The sequence below is a fragment of the Vitis vinifera genome, chromosome 7 (genome assembly GCF_030704535.1).
Source record: "Vitis vinifera cultivar Pinot Noir 40024 chromosome 7, ASM3070453v1".
NCBI lineage: Eukaryota > Viridiplantae > Streptophyta > Magnoliopsida > Vitales > Vitaceae > Vitis > Vitis vinifera.
In genome coordinates this window covers 23,919,849-23,938,753 of record NC_081811.1, presented here as the reverse complement: position 1 = coordinate 23,938,753, position 18,905 = coordinate 23,919,849, and the positions used below count along the sequence as shown (strand labels likewise).

The following is an 18,905-nucleotide window of genomic DNA, read 5'->3' as shown; positions in this document are numbered from 1 at the left end:
ATAGTGGCCTCTGTGGTAGGAAATATAGGTGATGGTAGAGTGGTATCTGATACGACATGCCCTAAGGGAGAAGGTCTAGGTGAAGGTGATGGTAGGGGTGAAGGGGGAAGTGTGGAAGCCTCAGGTGCAAATGGGGTAGATGATGTGGATGGTGCTAACATGGTCTCAGGTGGATGCATAGATCGTCGAGGCTGTCGACCAGCTCGCCCATCATCTCGTCTACTACCTCTCCCTCGGCCTCGAATAGGCTGCATCCTAACTGTAGTGGCTGACACAGGTGGGCTCATGGATGGGTATGATGATGTAGGCGACTGACGGAGTGAATGTATGCGATGCTCCTCTCCAATAACATGCAAAATATCAATAGCAATCCGATGAATGTCGCCTAATGCACCTGAAGTAGGCCCAGTAGATCGACTAGCAATCTCAACCATACCAGTGATCTAAAAAAAAAAAAAAACGTTAAACAAACAAAAATGATTTTTAATTAATTATAATTTAATATACCATTTATAAATTAAAAAATCTTACCAATAACTGAGTAGCTGCTGCTGTACTATGATACCTCATCTGATCTCTATGGAGAGGGGGTGTGATCAAACGTCGTGTAATACGTCGATACCACTCCATATATGGATCATGAAACTGCATAACACCCACCATAGGTGGTGCCGTCGCAATACGCTCCTCACGACTACCCCATAAGGTAATATACTGTGCATGGAATGCTCCCCAATCATACTTATGCCGTCCTCGCCTATCCACAGAATGGAGGTCTAGCTCTATGGAACAAGATGGAGGTATCCCTTGTTGAAGGCCAAACTGTCGCAGCACTCGCTCCGGTCGATGCCACTCGACAATGTCAAAGCAAATAAGAGGTGACATCGTCCGCCAAATCTCCTGGTCTACTAGAGATATCGCCGGAAGATGGGCAACTAAGTCTCCCATGTAAGGCTCCCATAAAACTTGTTAAAATCAACATTTGAGATTAATACTGAGTACAGGTTTAAATGGTTAACAATAGCACATTACATCTTATATGTACCTGGTCATGGGTCTGTGCATCTAACTGGTCTCGATAAAATGTCAACACACGTGATGGGTTTTGAGTCCATGATAAAGGTACTCTCCACCTACATCCTAGCGGATCAGGTGGTAAACCCTCGTGTAAAAATGCCTCATCCTGTAATTCGTGGTCCAACTGCTCAGCTGGTAAATCATCGGCTGCATCATGCTCTAAATGCTGGGCTGCTGGAGGGGCTGGTGGTCAACCAAAATCAGGGCGACCCACGTGGAGTCTCTCCCAAGACCACAACTGGAAAAAAAATGTAACATTAAAATTTTACTTAAATTATAAACTTGAAGCAACTAGAAATTTTAATCTAATGTGAATAATTAATTATACTTGTAATAGTGTGACACATCCAGCAATATCGGTGGCACCGTCCAAACTCGCTCGACACAACTCCCTATATAGGTGTGCTAATACTGCACTACCCCAACTATACATAGATGTCTGAGTCAAGTCTCTAAGTAGTGGGAGGTAACACATATGAATGTGGGTACCCTTCTTGTCTGTAAATAGCGCTGAACCTATGAGTCCTAATATGAAAGTTCGTGCATACCGCTCTAATGTGGAATCATCTAAATCAACTGGTGGCCGAGAGAACTGGTGACATAGCCATCGTGTCGATATCGCTGATCCTCTAATCTCAGATATAGGGGGAGTCACTCCTAAAAGTTCATAACATAGCAGTGACCAATCTATGTCACATGTGCCAGTGATGGGAAGCCCATGAATACGAAGTCCTAATATGACAGCAACATCCTGTAAAGTAATGGTCATCTCCCCAACAGGTAAGTGAAATGTGTGTGTCTCAGGACGCCATCTCTCAACTAGACCAGTGATCAATCCCCAATCTAGTGTAATGTGTCCAATACGGTATACACCATAAAATCCAGATCGAATAATATAAGGTCGAAGACGAGAATCCATCTCCCACTCCCGCATAAACCTAGATACATGCTGTCGACAAGTCAAGACTGAAGCAAGCTGTAAAAATACAAATATGTCAGTTAGATAATAAACTGCAAAATTTTCCATTATTTAATGAGATATTATGTGTTTACATATACATACCTGGCCAGAGTCAACTAAATGAGACCTGTGTCTATCCTATAGAACCAAAACAGACGTATCTAATGGATCTGGATCAGAACTATGTCCTCTATGCTCCATATCTGTAACAAAATTGTGAAGATAAATAAACAATACTTATTCTTTAAAAAAAAAAATATATTTCTAATGGAATTTTTTTTAAAATTTATGGAGTTTTCCCTATATTAAGTATATATCAATTTTATAAATTTAAGTACATCAATTTATTTATGACCAATAAACAAGTCATACTAGCCTAAATTAAAAATAGAGATACAAATACAATTGAACATTTTGTTAACATTTTTAATAGAAAATTTCAAAATTTTGACAAAGTATCCCCTATAATATGGACATTATTCCAAATACAAATAACCTGATTATGCAAATAACATCAATATTTATAATCAAACCAAAGCCAATAATTGCATAAAGGTAGTATCAAAGTAGCTTACATCACAATATCCAATAAACTTACATTCATAAATCACATAGTCTAATCAATTCTATTATTGTTTTGACAAGAATGACGATTGTGGCCACTTTGTTTGCATAACCCACATGTAATAGAAGTCTTGCCCTCTCTAACATCCATTTCATTATGTAAACGGCTCGATTTAGGTCGTCCACTTGATGCACGTTTCATCGACTCAGCAGGCACGATAATTGGACCATCATAAGGAGGCCACTCATATACATTGAAAATAGGATGAAACAAGGGTGCCCAAGAATTATAGTACGATTGTGTACTGTAGTAGTGTTGAACAAGTGGTCTAAAATCAACTGAACGAAAATGACATGCTGCTAGAATATGGCTACATGGGAATCCATATATGAGTGTTTTACCACATGTGCATGCATACTCCTGTAAGTTGATGCGATATGTTCGACCACGAGTTGAGCTACTCTTAGTACCCTTATTAGTCTTCACATGAAATTGTCCTCGGATGTGATCATATAAAACAATCTCATGAGATCCCGCCTTAACCACATTTGCCTTAATCTTAGCATCAACATATGGAGTGTATTCCTCATTTGAAGCAAGTCGATTAGCACCTTGTTCCATTCTCACAACAAAGTAACTATTTAGCCGAAAAAATGTCAATTGAACCAAAGCAGTTATGGGTAAGCTACGAGCCCCTTTAAGCACACTATTGAACACCTCCGACATGTTTGTAGTCATGATGCCATACCTTCGACCTCCGTCATGAGAGAGCGCCCATTTCTCAAAAGGGATTGCTTCCAACCATTGTTGTGCGGCTGCATTAATCCTCCCAATTGTGTTCATATGTTTATTGAATTTTTCAATCTTGGTTGCTAAGGCTGCTCTGCACATCAGATTTTTCAATATTTTATCCTTGAATCGAGTCATAAAATTACTGGCAAGATGACGCATACAAACCCTATGATATGCATATGGCTCAGACCAACCAAGATGAACATCGCTCATTGCAGTCATAATGCCTGGATGTCGATCTGATATAACATAAAGCCCCCTCCTATGAGTTACTCTGGTTCTAATACATGTCAAAAACCAGCCCCAACTATCAATATTCTCGCCCTCTGTTAGGGCAAAAGCCAATGGGAATAACTGATTATTTCCATCACAACCCATAGCAATCATTAAAGTGCCTTTATACTTGCCATACAAATGTGTACCATCAATACTGAGTACAGGCCGACAATGCTTGAATCCTTCAATAGATGGATGAAATGCCCAAAAAACTCGCTGAAATATCTCTGTATTCTCCATAATACCACGAAATGTTTTTGAAATAACAACACATCCTGGATTTGCCTGCTCTAAGGCAATGAAAAACTATGGCAGCTCTGCATATGACTTATAAAAATCACCAAATAAGTTTGTAAGAGCTTTAAGCTTCGCTTTAGATGCCTTTTTGTATGATATTTGGTATCCAAATTTCTCCACAATACTTGCTTGAATAGCAGCCACTGACAATGTGAATTGTGCCTTAATCATTCCTTGGATATGAGCAGCAATCAAGTTGGAATCTAATTGTTGATGGTCCCGATTCAAGCAAGGATTGACACATTTGTGCGGACCGTTGTATTTATTGATTGCAAATGAAGTTGTACCTTTTACAACCATAGCACGGAGTTTCCATGGACATTGAGATTGCTTAGCCTTCTTGCATCTTAAGACTAACAACTTTGTAGTTGACTCAACAACAACGTACTCTTGATGTGCACTAATAGAGTACAACTTCGCAGCATGTTGTAAATCTGCTTTTGAATTAAAAACTTGGCCAACCATGAACTCTCCACCCGAGTTTCCAATATTAGTGTTCCCCCATGGCGTCCAGACACTTGAAACGGCATTACCAATGTTTTCTACATTTTCAAACTGCAATGATGGTGCCGAGTGATACTGAACAGGGGAAAACTCTATTGGGTCCTCAGGATCTGGGTTATTTGACATATCACAACCTTCCCCATCCACAAAGACATATCTCCCTTGTTCACCTTCCATTGCTTCGTGAAGAGCTAAGAAAGATGAAACAACATTAACATTATTGTTTTCCTCATCAATAACTTCAAACACCCTATCGTCATCATGTTGAATATCTTCTGCTCTCTCACTTTGATCATCACCTTCTTGGGATTCACATTCTTCTTCATCTTCATCTTCATCTGCTCTACACTCATAAGTCATTGCAACAGGGGCACTACTAGGTCCACAACCATACTCAAATTCCTCAACATTATCATTTTGTCCGAGTAATAATTGTGTGAAGTTACCCAATAATTGCCCTCTCACCCGTGGTTGTACTGGCACTTGTTCAATATATAATTCAATTTCGTTCATTCCAAATGTGTTAACCAATTTCAACATTTGAGATAAACTATTATCATCCCATATTGGACAAGGTTGGAACCTATTTTCCCTTTTTAAAGGATACCGACAGTTGAGGACTACTTGAAATTGTTTTTTGTCAATGCCAGTTCTCGAGTATATCATAGATAACAAGTGTTCGTAGGTTGCACTAACAGGCACATCCAAAGGCACAATTACAGCTTCATCCCCAATATACTTTACATCTGTTTCTGTCCTCAACATTTTTCCTTTATAAAAGCAAATAACAGGAACAATACACTCAGACATGATTTACCTACAAAAAATACAATATCAAATGGTTTAATAATTAATGAAAATAATAGCAAAAGAAATTGCGTATAATCTTTTAACATGTGAATACAAAATTATATAATAAAACACCTTCTTACGCATTAGGGGGGAAAAATATAAATCACTTAATAATAATAAATTTTTAATTTAAATAGCTATCTATGATACAAATATAATCATAGATAAATGTTTTATAGAAGTTTAATTCAAAACTTAGATAGTGGGTTATAAATCAATAAATTTTGAGTTAAACAATTACAATAATCTTAAAATTAAATAAAAAATAATCGCCCAAATTTTTTTTAATAAAATATCATATATTAAAATAAAATTGAATATTATCAAGTATTAAATAATATATAATTTAAATAATTATGTTATTATCCATGAATCACTTGATATTTGATTAAAAAAATTAAAAAAAAAGTTAAAAACTCAAAATAAAATAAAAGTAACCCACCACAAAAAATATATTAATAAAATATCAAATATACAATTATAAAAAAAAATCATTTGTATATATATATATATATATATATATAAACATTATTTGAATATAAAAAATGCAAACAAATAAACATTTTATAAATCCATTTAATATTAATTTTAAATATAGGGAAAAAAAATTATTTATAAATTAATATTAAATTTAATTTTAATTTATAACTATTGAATATTAATTTTAATTTTAATAAAATTGATTTTAATTTTAATAAAATTGATTTTAATTTTAATAAAATTGATTTTAATTTTAATAAAATTGATGCCAACATAAAAGTCAATAGTTGATTAATGAAAAAATGAAATTAATAAAAAATAGAACAAAATATATTAATGAAAAAATTACTCGGATTTTGAATTCACTAGAAATCAATTTCGACATTAAAACATATCCATTAGCTCGGACTGCTTTCAATGGTCTGATATACAAAACATATCCATTAGCAGAATAAAAATAATTATATGAATAAAGAATAATATGCTCAAAGTAGGCCCAATTTGTCAAAAGGCATAATGTCATAGCTTAACAGGGAAATGTCCAAATTACTAAATGTAAGGAAAAATGGAAGGAAAATAAAATCAACAATTTGTCTTAAATGGTTATCAATTTGTTGAATAATAAAATAAATTAATCCAATAAAAAAACTGTTGAAAAACGTGAATTTTTCGACATAAAACATTGCTCATAAAAGGTCTTTGCTATTATTTTTTTATTAATAATTATAAGATTTATGTATAAAATTTTCCTCATGTAATACAAATAAAACATATGAGTAAATAACTATTTTTTATTTTCAAGGGAACATTTATAGCTAATAAAAACAAAAGCCGATATTTACCGAAATTCCTCTCGATGGCCAAAATCGTTTCATCCACCTTTGACATCCAAAATATGGCCGATATTTCGAAGATAATATCCGTTTTTTTCATCACTAGATAAAAGTAGTTGCAATTCTTATATTTGGATTTTCTCTCCCTGGAGGACCATTCCCATCCCCATCTCCATTATTCCCCATTCCCATGCCAAACTAGTTACCATGCATTCACATTAATACTTCAGAAGATTTGTAATGGTTTTTATGGGAGAAATCAGAAAAAGGAGATCTGAAATAGAAGGAAATTTGATTTTATTTTTTATTTTTTTGTGTTTTAAACTTAAGAAAGTGAAAGAGGAGAGAACGTACACCCTAAAAGTTACTCCATAGATTTCATTAAGGAAATTCTTGACTTACTTTCATCTAAACACTTGCCTCAAATAAACCCTTTGAGACTTGTGAATCATAGGGCATATCACATTGAAAGTATAGACAATTAATATACGGAAATTATTGTCAAATTTCATTTACACTCCTTCAAGTTTAGTGCAAATATATTTAATCAGTTAGCACTTTATAAAATATTTTTTAAATAATAAAATTTAGTTTTTAGAGAATTATTAAACTCACCTACCTAAAATATTTTCACATGAAATTTCTTTAAAAGATAAATTTTATTAATAGAATAAATTTATAAACGTAAAAACAGACAAAATTTAAAACCAATGATAGTTATGTATTTACCCCAATTCTTGGACTATGTATGTAAAATCCCAAAAAGGAATGAAAGCCAAAACCTCAACCCCTAGTGATTCAAGGCCAGTGGAGTCCAGCCTGGTTTATTTGGGATCAAACAGAATTTCATGAATTTTTTAGGTAAAATTTGTTTCAGACCCTTTAGAGGCAAAATCATTAAACACCCACCCACAAGGCTGGATTGGTGTGAAAGTTCGTTTTAGACCATGAAAATGAATTCCCAGCCATTGAATTATGAAACAAATCTTGTTAGGAGAAAGTAGGGGTGATTTCCCAAGCTGGATTTTCTATATCTGGCTTTTCTTGCTGGACAACCATTTCTCTTATAAAAAAACAGGACAGAGGAATATTTCAGAATCATTTCAAACAAATAAGAATGTTTCCTTAATCATTCTAAAATCCAAACAGTTTTCCATCCATGATTTTTGATTCACACGAGAAGATGGAAGAGAATCATTAAGAAAGGAAGTTTGTAATCGTCAAAGGGAAATTTTAAATTTTCCTTAAGTGACAATAATTCCATTCGTAACTGATAAAGTAGAAATTCCAGCCTTATTTGTACAATCTGTCACATTGAGAAGCCTTGCATAAAAATTTATTATTATCCATATATATAGGTATATGAATTGAGTTTGAAGAACACGTCAAAGGGAGAGCAATGGCAGAACTTCAGGATGAAGTCACCCAGAAGAACTTCAAAGTTAATGGTATGTCAAAGATATTTTTAAATAATATATTTGAATTGGGAAAAATAGGAAGGTTTGAATTTGGGAAAGTGAAATGTGTAATCGGGAAAGGGGAAAAGGTAAAAGGTAAAAGGAAAGTTAAAGCCGTAGTCACCAACTGCGGCTTTGACCATTTTAAATTAAAACCGTGGTTGGTAACTACGGTTTCTAAACACTTTAGAAAAATAAAACCGTAGTTGGTAACTACGGTTTTATGACGTGGCAGCTTATGTGGCACAGACGCATTAGTTCGGGCATTATTTTCAAAACCACTTTATTTTTTGGATTTTTTTTTTAAAAGCATTATTTTGGGTCAAAGCTCAGCCAAATAGCCCTTATCTCACCGGATATCGTGCTTCCAAATTTGTTTATAAATAGTGGTCCTAGTTCCCATAGAGCTGCAACACCTCGCAGGCCAGTGAAAACATAAGGTCCCGTTACTCTAGTCTAGATCCCCTTTGTTGTTGCGCTTGAATCTTGAGTACTACTCCCATGGAGTCTCAAGTTTATGTGCCCAGATGGGCGCCAGGTTCGAGCCCAACTACATCGCCTCTAAAAGAGGCCATGAAGAGTGAGAGAGTTGATGATCTGGAGACTGGGAGCATAGTTTCTGAGGAAGACAGGTCTTCCACCATGGGAAGGCTGTTTCCTTTCAGCGTTGCTTCCATATCTGATAATACTGGACAACCTCCACATTCAGATATCCATGAACTTCCCTCCCTAAGAATTGAATCCAACCTTACTACGTCACTACAAACGGAATTAGGTTTACAACACAATGGAGTCGAGAACTTCTTTACGTGCAATGATATTGGCCTCAACGACGTATTCTTGACATGGAAGGACCTGTTGATAGAATAAATGTGGACCGACAATATATTAAACATTGTCCAGGATTAATCTATCTTTTCCCATGCAATTTATGATTTAATCTTGAGTATGGGCCACCTAATGTGTAGAGCCCAATGCCATCACGGGCTTTAGATGATGGGCCTAAGGCCCGTGAGGCCCAATAACCAATGGGTATGCGCTGGGTGCGCGCTGCGTGCGCGCTGGGTGCGCGCTGCGTGCGCGCTGGGTGCGCGCTGGGTGCGCGCTGCGTGCGCGCTGGGTGCGCGCTGGGTGCGCGCTGGGTGCGCGCTGGGTGCGCGCTGCGTGCGCGCTGCGTGCGCGCTGGGTGCGCGCTGGGTGCGCGCTGCAGGGAGGCTGCCGTTCCGGGGGCGTGCTCTGAGGTGCCACTTCCGGCATCGTCTCCAGCACCATTTAGGGTGCACTGCTGTTGGAGGTTTTTTTTTTATTAAAAAAAAAAAAAAAAAGGTTGGAAAAATGAATAAGGCCACCAATGGGGCTCGAACCCACGACCACATGGTTGGAAGCCTTGTGCTCAACCGAACTGAGCTATGAGAACTTTGTGTTTACATATGATTTTATACCATAAATCATCATGATTTTGATAAATTTTTGTATTCTCTTCTCTTTACTATGTTAAATATAGAGAATTTACCATTTCTTATTACATTTGTGTTTTATATTTTAAAATAAATGAATTGTGTATGTCGGTTGCCAAAGTGACTTGTATTATATAATTTATTTATTTTATAATATGTAAACATATTATTGTTATTTAAAATAATCGGCCCAAAGGAAGATTATTTTGAAATAATAATAGATAAAGTAGTCATAAATATATGACATATAATGTTTATCTTGCATTCGATATGTTAGTCCAAAGACAAACATATTGTTTTTCGGTTTTATTGTCAATATTTATGAATTAATTTTGTATAAGGATATCAATTACAAGTTAATATTTTTGTCCAAAGACTGAATATTAATGTTTGTGCTGGGTATCTTGCATGATGTTTATTTATTCATGTATGTATGATGCTTATTTGACTAATTGTGAGCTTTATTATTATGAATTCAGCATCTTCTATATCTGCAAATGTGAATAACATTCCTGTGCTTAATGGCACAAACTTCAAGAAATGGAAAGAGCACGTTATAATTGTGCTCGGGTGCATGGATTTAGACTTTGCATTAAGGGAGGATCGCCCTTCAGATCTTACTAGTGCCAGCACTGCTGAGCAAAGGTCTACTATGGAAAAATGGGAGCGATCTAATCGCATGAGTCTAATGATTATGAAGCACTCAATTCCAGAAGCAATAAGGGGTGCAATACCTGAGGAAACCCAAGCCAAGGCATTCTTGGACCAAATAGCAAACTGATTCGCTGCAAACGAAAAGGTTGAAACAAGCACTATTCTTAGTAAGCTTGTCTCTATGCGGTATAAAGGGAAAGAGAATATCAGGGAGTACATTATGGAAATGTCTAATCTTGTGACGAGAGTCAAGGCACTAAAGTTAGAGTTGTCGGAAGACATACTCGTGCACTTGGTCTTGATCTCTCTGCCTACACAATTCAGTCCATTCAAAATCAGTTACAATACACAAAAGGAAAAATGGACTTTGAATGAGCTTATTGCTCAATGTGTGCAAGAGGAAGAGAGATTGAAGCAAGAAAAGATAGAAAGTGCTCACTTGGCTTCCACATCTCAGGGATTTGGTACCAACAAGAAAAGAAAGAGGGACAATAAAGGAAAACAAACTGCAGTTTCTGGGACATCAAAGCAAAAGGAGCAAAAGAAACAAGATAAGGAGATCACTTGTTTCTTTTACAAGAAGGCTGGTCATATGAAGAAGACATGTACCAAATACGCTGCTTGGCGTGAAAAGAAAGGTACACTTCTCAACTTTGTTTGTTCAGAAATTAATTTAGCTGTAGTGCCTACTGACACTTGGTGGATAGATACGGGTGCAACTACTCACATAAGTGTCACTATGCAGGGTTGCCTAAGGAGCCGAATGCCAATTGATGGTGAAAGATACATCTATGTGGGAAATGGCAACAAGGCTGCAGTCAAGGCTATTGGTCTTTTCAGATTACAGTTAGACTCTGGATGTACATTGGATTTGGAAGAGACTTTTGTAGTACCGTCGTTTAGACGGAATTTAATTTCTGTTTCATGTTTGGACAAATTTGGATATTGTTGTTCATTTGGAAATGGAATGGTTAGTCTTTATCTAAATTCAAATATTATTGGTATAGGTAGTCTAACAGACAAACTATATAAATTGAACATAAAGGCCACTAATGGAAATGAAACCTTGCATTCAAGTAATTATGGCATTAAGCGAAAATTAATGAATGAGAATTCATCAATGTTATGGCACAAGCGTTTGGGTCATATTTCAAATCAACAAATTCAAAGGCTTGTGTTAGAAGGAATTCTTGATCCACTTGATTTCTCAGACTTTCAAGTCTGTATAGAGTGCATTAAGGGAAAACAAACAAATATGAGGAAAAAGAATGCTAATAGGTGCAGTGACGTCTTGGAATTGATACATACAGACATTTGTGGTCCATTTCCAACCCCTTCTTGGAATGGACAACAATATTTTATCACTTTCATTGACGATTACTCGCGTTATGACTATCTTTATTTGATTAATGAAAAGTCTCAGTCATTGGATGTTTTCAAGAATTTCAAAGCTGAAGTTGAGAACCAACTAAGTAAGAAAATAAAAGCCGTCAGATCTGACCGTGGAGGTGAATACTATGGTAGATATGACGGATCAGGTGAACAACGTCCAGGGCCATTCGCCAAATATTTGATGGAGTGTGGTATCGTTCCTCAGTACACCATGCCAGGGACTCCAAGCCAAAATGGTGTAGCAGAGAGACGAAACCGTACTCTTAAGGATATGGTAAGAAGTATGATCAGTCATTCCACCTTACCAGAATCACTTTGGGGCGAAGCCATTAAAACTGCAGTTTATATTTTGAATAGAGTACCAAGCAAAGCAGTAGCCAAAACCCCATATGAGTTATGGACTAGCAAGAAACCTAGTATTAGGCACTTGCATGTCTGGGGTTGTCCAGCTGAAGCTAGGCCTTACAAGCCAAATGAAAAGAAATTGGACTCCAGAACAGTGAGCTGCTACTTTGTAGGGTATTCTGAAAGGTCAAGAGGTTTCAAATTTTATGATCCCTCAACTAGATCCTTCTTTGAAACGGGCAATGCTAAGTTCATTGAGGATGTTGAGTTAAGTGGGAGAGAGCCATTAAGAAAGGTGGTCTTTGAAGAGGAATTTGTTAATATTCCTATTATTGCGACTGGACATGGTCATATTATGTTTAATGACACTATTCAGAATGTACAGTCGATAACAGGGATTCAAGACACACCTGAGATTCCTCCTGCTCAAGTTATGGAACCGATTCAAGTTCATCAAGAGGTAACTCAACAACCTCAAGAACCTCAAGTACAAGTGCCACTAAGGAGATCCACTAGAGAAAGGAGAAGTACAATTTCAGATGATTATGTTGTATATTTCCAAGAACATGAGTTTGACATGGGTCTGGAAGACGATCCAATTTCAGTAAGTCAAGTCAAACAAAGTTCTAATTCTGAAAAGTGGATAGAAGTCATGAAGGATGAGATGAAATCAATGAAAGACAATGGTGTTTGGGACCTAGTAGAGTTGCCTAAAGGTGTAAAACCGATTGGTTGTAAATGGATTTTTAAAACCAAGCGGGATTCAAAAGGCAATATTGTTAGGTATAAGGCACGCCTAGTTGCAAAAGGTTTCACTCAAAAGGAAGGCATTGATTATAAGGAGACATTTTCACCAGTTTCATCAAAGGACTCCTTTAGAATCATCATGGCACTTGTAGCTCATTATGATTTAGAGCTACATCAAATGGACGTTAAAACTGCGTTTCTTAATGGCAACATTGATGAGACAATATACATGGTGCAACCGGAGAACTTTGAGTCTAAAGATTCAAAGCAACTTGTATGCAGATTAAAAAGGTCCATATATGGTTTAAAGCAAGCATCCCGACAATGGTACCGAAAGTTTGATCAAGTGATTACTTCATTTGGTTTTAAAGAGAACACTGTTGATCAATGCATATACCTTAAGTTCAGTGGGAGCAAATTCATTATCTTGGTGTTATATGTTGATGATATTCTACTTGCAAGCAGTGATGTGGGACTTTTGCATGAAACCAAGCGATTTCTGTCTAGTAAATTTGACATGAAGGATCTTGGTAATGCATCTTTTGTGTTGGGTATACAGATCCATAGGGATCGTTCAAGAGGTATACTTGGGTTATCACAAAAGGCCTACATCGATAAGGTGTTGAGTAGATTTGGCAAGAGCAATTGTGCACCAGGAGACACGCCTGTAGCAAAAGGCGATAAGTTTAGTTTGCACCAATGTCCGAAAAATGAACTTGAGAAGAAAGATATGGAGAGATTTCCCTATGCCTCGGCAGTAGGAAGTCTCATGTATGCACAAGTTTGTACGCGTCCGGATATTGGGTACATTGTTGGAATGTTAGGCAGATATTTAAGTAACCCAGGTATGGATCATTGGAAAAAGGCAAAACGGGTTATGCGGTATTTACAAAGAACTAAAGATTACATGCTCACATACCGTAGATCAAGTCACTTAGAGATCGTGGGATATTCGGATTCCGATTTCGCGGGATGTCTTGATAGTAGGAGATCCACTTCAAGCTACATCTTCATGTTAGCTGGAGGAGCAGTTTCATGGAAAAGTGTTAAACAAACACTTGTTGCTTCTTCCACCATGGAGGCAGAATTCATAGCTTGTTACGAAGCATCAAACCATGGGATATGGCTGCGGAATTTTGTCACTCAATTACGAATAGTTGATGGGGTTGAGAAACCATTGAGAATCAACTATGATAATAAGGCCGCAGAATTATATTCTAAGAACAACCGAAGTTCGTCAAAGTCCAAACACATTGACATCAAGTTCTTGGTTGTGAAAGAGAGAGTTCAGAGTCTTCAAGTATCGATTGAACACATAAGTACAAACTCCATGATTGCTGATCCACTCACTAAGGGTTTGCCACCCAAAGTATATCATGAGCACGTCACACATATGGGTGTTGTACACATTGATGATGTGTCAGAATAGTGGGAGTTTGTATTTAGATATTGTGTTTATTTTCTTGATGTGATATTATGTTGTGTTATCTGTACAGACTTTGATTTTAAAGACTATTGTATTTGAACACTCTGAATTGAAATGATGACTTTCAGAAGCAGTTTAGCATCAAGTGTTGAAAGTGTTATTTGACTATCTTTTAGTTGTAAAATAAGACCAATTGGAAATAGACATATTAAAAATCATATTCTATGTAATTTCCATGCTACACATCCATACTTGATCCATGTTGCTAATTTTGTTAATGTTGTGATTGATGATAGGTCAAGTTATAATTATGATTAACCAAGGCCGCTTTAATCCTATGTTAGCATAATTAGTAGACCGGATTGTTTAAGGATATTTTGAATAAGATAGCAAAGATGAGCTCAATAAAGTATTATCATGAACATTGTTTGTAATATATATGTGGTCCAAGTGGGAGATTGATAGAATAAATGTGGACCGACAATATATTAAACATTGTCCAGGATTAATCTATCTTTTCGCATGCAATTTATGATTTAATCTTGAGTATGGGCCACCTAATGTGTAGAGCCCAATGCCATCACGGGCTTTAGATGATGGGCCTAAGGCCTGTGAGGCCCAATAACCAATGGGTATGGTCCCTAAGGCAGGAGGGTATAAAAGGGCTTTGGCTTGTGTCTTTTGTAATGATCACATCCTTTTGAAAGAACTAAACCGCTCTCTCTCCCGCTCCCATTGCCTGAGAGAATTCAGAGAAAGGTGGTGCCCTCCATCAGCCTTAGAAGATCCATACCGTCTTCATCAAAAGCGTCAAAATGGATTCAGGTTGGTTCCTATCTAAAGATTAATTGTTGAATATATTCTATATGTGTGTTTTGGTGTTAATGGAGAAGACATGAAATTTTGTTATCACCTGTGGGTGACTGTCTCTGACGACGAAAGTGGACGCCGGGCAATCCTTCAGGGGCTAGCCGGGTATGCTCAGCCGGGTGAGGTATTGGCCATCATGGGTCCTTCTGGTTGTGGCAAGTCAACTCTTCTTGATGCGTTGGCAGGTACGTAACAATGCAACTAGTCATAAATATTTGTGTTCAGACTTGGCAGGGCTTTCCCTTCTCTTTTCACGCATGCAATGAGGAAATAGAACAATATAATTATAGTTTTCCATGCAGTTGGCCAATCTGAACTTGTATTGTTTAAGGACTAATTAGCTGGATAATCTTGCTGTCTTTCTGTATTTTCGTTTGTTTGTTTGACAAATTCTTGTGGACTTTTAATGTTGAATCTGGGGTTGGAAAGTGATTGAGATCATGAAATGTTTTAAGTTGACCCCGATTGTTTCAGAAATGAAAGAGTACCTGCTAAAAATTTGCTTATTATTGCAGGGAGATTAGCTTCAAACACAAGGCAGTCTGGGGAGATTCTTGTCAATGGTAGCAAACAGAGACTTGCTTTTGGAACTTCGGTAAGAAAGAGGATAAAAATGAAAAATATGAAGAAAAAAACTATTAGAAAATAAAAAGATAAGAAAAAGTTTAAAAATATTTTTGTTGAGGAAAGGAAATAAATTATTAAAAAAAATACATATTTTTCAAACCTTCATCACCAATTTTGTTTTAAAAAGGCATTTTAATATTTCTTCTTACTTTTTTCTGAATATTTTTTTCTCTTTGCTTCCGTGGCTCTTCCTGCAACGCAACTGATGTCTTTCCTGGATTCCCACAACGTAGGCCTATGTGACTCAAGATGATACTCTGATGACCACATTAACCGTAAGGGAAGCTGTGTACTACTCTGCGCAGCTCCAACTGCCAGACTCCATGTCCAGATCTGAAAAGAAGGAAAGAGCTGAAATGACAATAAGAGAAATGGGGTTGCAAGATGCCATGAACACTAGAATAGGAGGGTGGAGCGTAAAAGGCCTTAGTGGTGGACAAAAGAGGAGGGTTAGCATTTGCATTGAAATCCTGACACGCCCCAGGCTCCTCTTTCTGGATGAGCCTACCAGTGGGCTAGACAGTGCAGCTTCTTACCATGTTATGAGCCGCATCGTTAAGCTTGCTCGTCATGATGGAATAACTGTTGTTGCATCAATCCATCAACCTAGCAGTGAAGTTTTTGAGGTCTTTCACAATCTGTGTCTTCTCTCTTCTGGTAAAACGGTATACTTCGGTTCTGCTTCAATGGCAAAAGAGGTACTACATATAGCCTCTTCGGTTCTGCTTCATTGCACCCATCACTTTATCTTCTATTTATTCCTATTCAATTTTCTTTTCAGTTTTTTGATTCGAATGGCTTCCCATGCCCGGCTCTGAGAAACCCATCTGATCACTACCTTAGAACCATAAACAAGGACTTCGACTCGGTAAGTATTCTTCCTTATTCTGAGTAAGATATTATTTGACTGCCCTTGAAGTTACTGATCATCCACTCTTCAAAATCTAATAAATACTATGGATACTGTCATTAATTAGGATACTGAACAAGGGCATGGTGGCACCACCAACACGGAAGAAGCCATTAACACTCTCATAAAGTCCTACAAGTCATCTGAGATTTGCCAACAAGTTCAGTGCCGGGTATATGAGATCTGCCAACTGGTATGCAAATTATTAAATGCTGCCATTTTTTTGGTTAATATAGATTTGTGTACAATTTAGATGGTTTATGTAGAGCTCAACACTCAGTGGGTAATGGATTTTTGTCTTGTAGAAAGGAGGACTACTTGAGAAAAAGGGAAGCCAGGCTAGCTTCATTACCCAGTGCCTTGTTCTTACTAGGAGATCCTCTGTGAACATGTACCGTGATCTAGGCTATTACTGGCTCCGTCTTGCAATCTATATTGCGTTGTGTTTATGTGTGGGAACTATCTTCTATGATATTGGCTTCAGCTATGGCTCAATTCAGGTAACTCAACAAGGATGGACGAATCCATTTATGTCCTACAAATAATATTAAATATTATTATATATGAAGAGAAAATTACATGAATTTATGGTTTCCAAATGATTATCCACAAAACATACACTCAAATATTTCACTTACGAAATTCCAGGCTAGAGGATCCATGCTCATGTTTGTTGCAGCATTCTTGACTTTCATGGCAATTGGGGGGTTCCCTTCTTTTGTGGAGGACATGAAGGTTAGTTTATTTTGTCCTACAAATAATATTAAATATTATTATATATGAAGAGAAAATTACATGAATTTATGGTTTCCAAATGATTATCCACAAAACATACACTCAAATATTTCACTTACGAAATTCCAGGCTAGAGGATCCATGCTCATGTTTGTTGCAGCATTCTTGACTTTCATGGCAATTGGGGGGTTCCCTTCTTTTGTGGAGGACATGAAGGTTAGTTTATTTTGTTAGTCAATGCCCAACTGTTTGTTTTAGTCATCCTATTTTATGTTGTTAATTTAACTGAAATATATATATTTGTTTTCTGATCAAAAAACAGATATTTGGGCGAGAAAGATTAAATGGTCACTACGGTGTTGGCGCATTTGTGGTGGGGAACACGTTTTCTTCCATTCCTTACTTGCTTATGATCTCTTTGATTCCTGGAGTAATTGCGTATTACCTTGTTGGACTTCACAAGGGGTTTGAACACTTCGTCTACTTTGCTTTGATGCTATTTGTATGTATGATGTTGGTTGAGAGCCTAATGATGATTGTGGCGAGCATCGTGCCAGACTTCCTCATGGGAATCATAACAGGCGCAGGAATTCAGGGTGTGATGATGTTGAACGGGGGCTTCTTCCGATTGCCAAATGATCTTCCTAAGCCTTTTTGGAGATACCCAATGTACTACATTGCCTTCCATAAGTATGCAAACCAAGGCTTCTACAAGAACGAGTTTCAAGGATTAACATTCCCTAACAATCAAGCAGGAGGACCACCCACCATTAGTGGTGAAGAAATCTTGCAGAACGTTTGGCAAGTGGAGACGGGTTACTCTAAGTGGGTTGATGTTGCTATCTTATTTGGGATGGTGGTTCTCTATCGACTCCTATTTCTGGGAATTATAAAGACTGTTGAAAAGGTTAAGCTCATGATCAAAGATCTGATGGTTGCCTCTCCTGAGAAATCCAAGCAAATCATAGAAAATCCCCCGTCATCCCCCTATTTACATGCAGCAAAAATGTAGTGAGATCTTCATAATCTTGTCCGTGGTGTACTTTGATGTTCCTATTGGTTAGCTTACTTCTATTAAGTATTTTATTTTTGTTTTTGTAGTATTTTATTTCTATTAAGTATTAAAAAATAAAAAAAATCATTATGTTATTTTTTTTATTTAGAAAAAACTACATATTTTGGCTTTTTCTATTTAATAAAAAATTTATAATAAGTCATGAAAAAGTAAAAAAACAAACAACTTAAATTCTAAAACTAAATGGTTTTCAGTAAAAAGTCAAAAAAACAAACATCACCTAAGTCATAAGATGCTGAGGTACATTTTGGATGGAACTTAATTTGAAGGTATGCAAACTATAAGAAAAAATTGTCTAACAAATTTATTTTTGTTAATTAGTAAAATTGAGTGTATAATTTGAAAAATCTAATATTTTGGACAATGGAAGCATTTATTTTTTTTATTTTTTTTTATTGGTGAATAAGTTCAAAATATATAAGGTGCAAAAAGATATAAAAATAAAAAGATTACAATTGTATTCATGGCAGTCACTATCAAAGGGGTTCAACTCCGTGCTATCTTTGGCAACTGTGACTCGGCACTCAATCTGAGTGTCCAATTGGGTGCCTCCATGATCGTAGGATTATTTCT

At 36.6% G+C, this 18,905-nt stretch overlaps 2 protein-coding genes across 2 annotated transcripts; both read left to right on the top strand.

Annotated features, from left to right (window-relative positions):
- Positions 1-8,518: 8,518 nt before the first annotated feature.
- On the top strand, positions 8,519-18,322 carry LOC100261064 (ABC transporter G family member 1). Its single transcript, XM_059738534.1, has 9 exons — positions 8,519-8,947; positions 15,027-15,170; positions 15,501-15,580; positions 15,846-16,310; positions 16,394-16,480; positions 16,590-16,715; positions 16,828-17,022; positions 17,171-17,257; positions 17,580-18,322. Exons 1-9 carry the CDS (start codon positions 8,596-8,598, stop codon positions 18,267-18,269), a joined length of 2,226 nt encoding a protein of 741 aa, XP_059594517.1. The 5' UTR covers positions 8,519-8,595; the 3' UTR covers positions 18,270-18,322.
- Positions 10,348-11,445, top strand: LOC132254095 (uncharacterized). Its single transcript, XM_059738533.1, has 2 exons — positions 10,348-10,843; positions 10,951-11,445. The coding sequence occupies exons 1-2, from the start codon at positions 10,387-10,389 to the stop codon at positions 10,977-10,979; spliced, it is 486 nt and encodes a 161-aa protein (XP_059594516.1). The 5' UTR covers positions 10,348-10,386; the 3' UTR covers positions 10,980-11,445.
- Positions 18,323-18,905: the final 583 nt, after the last annotated feature.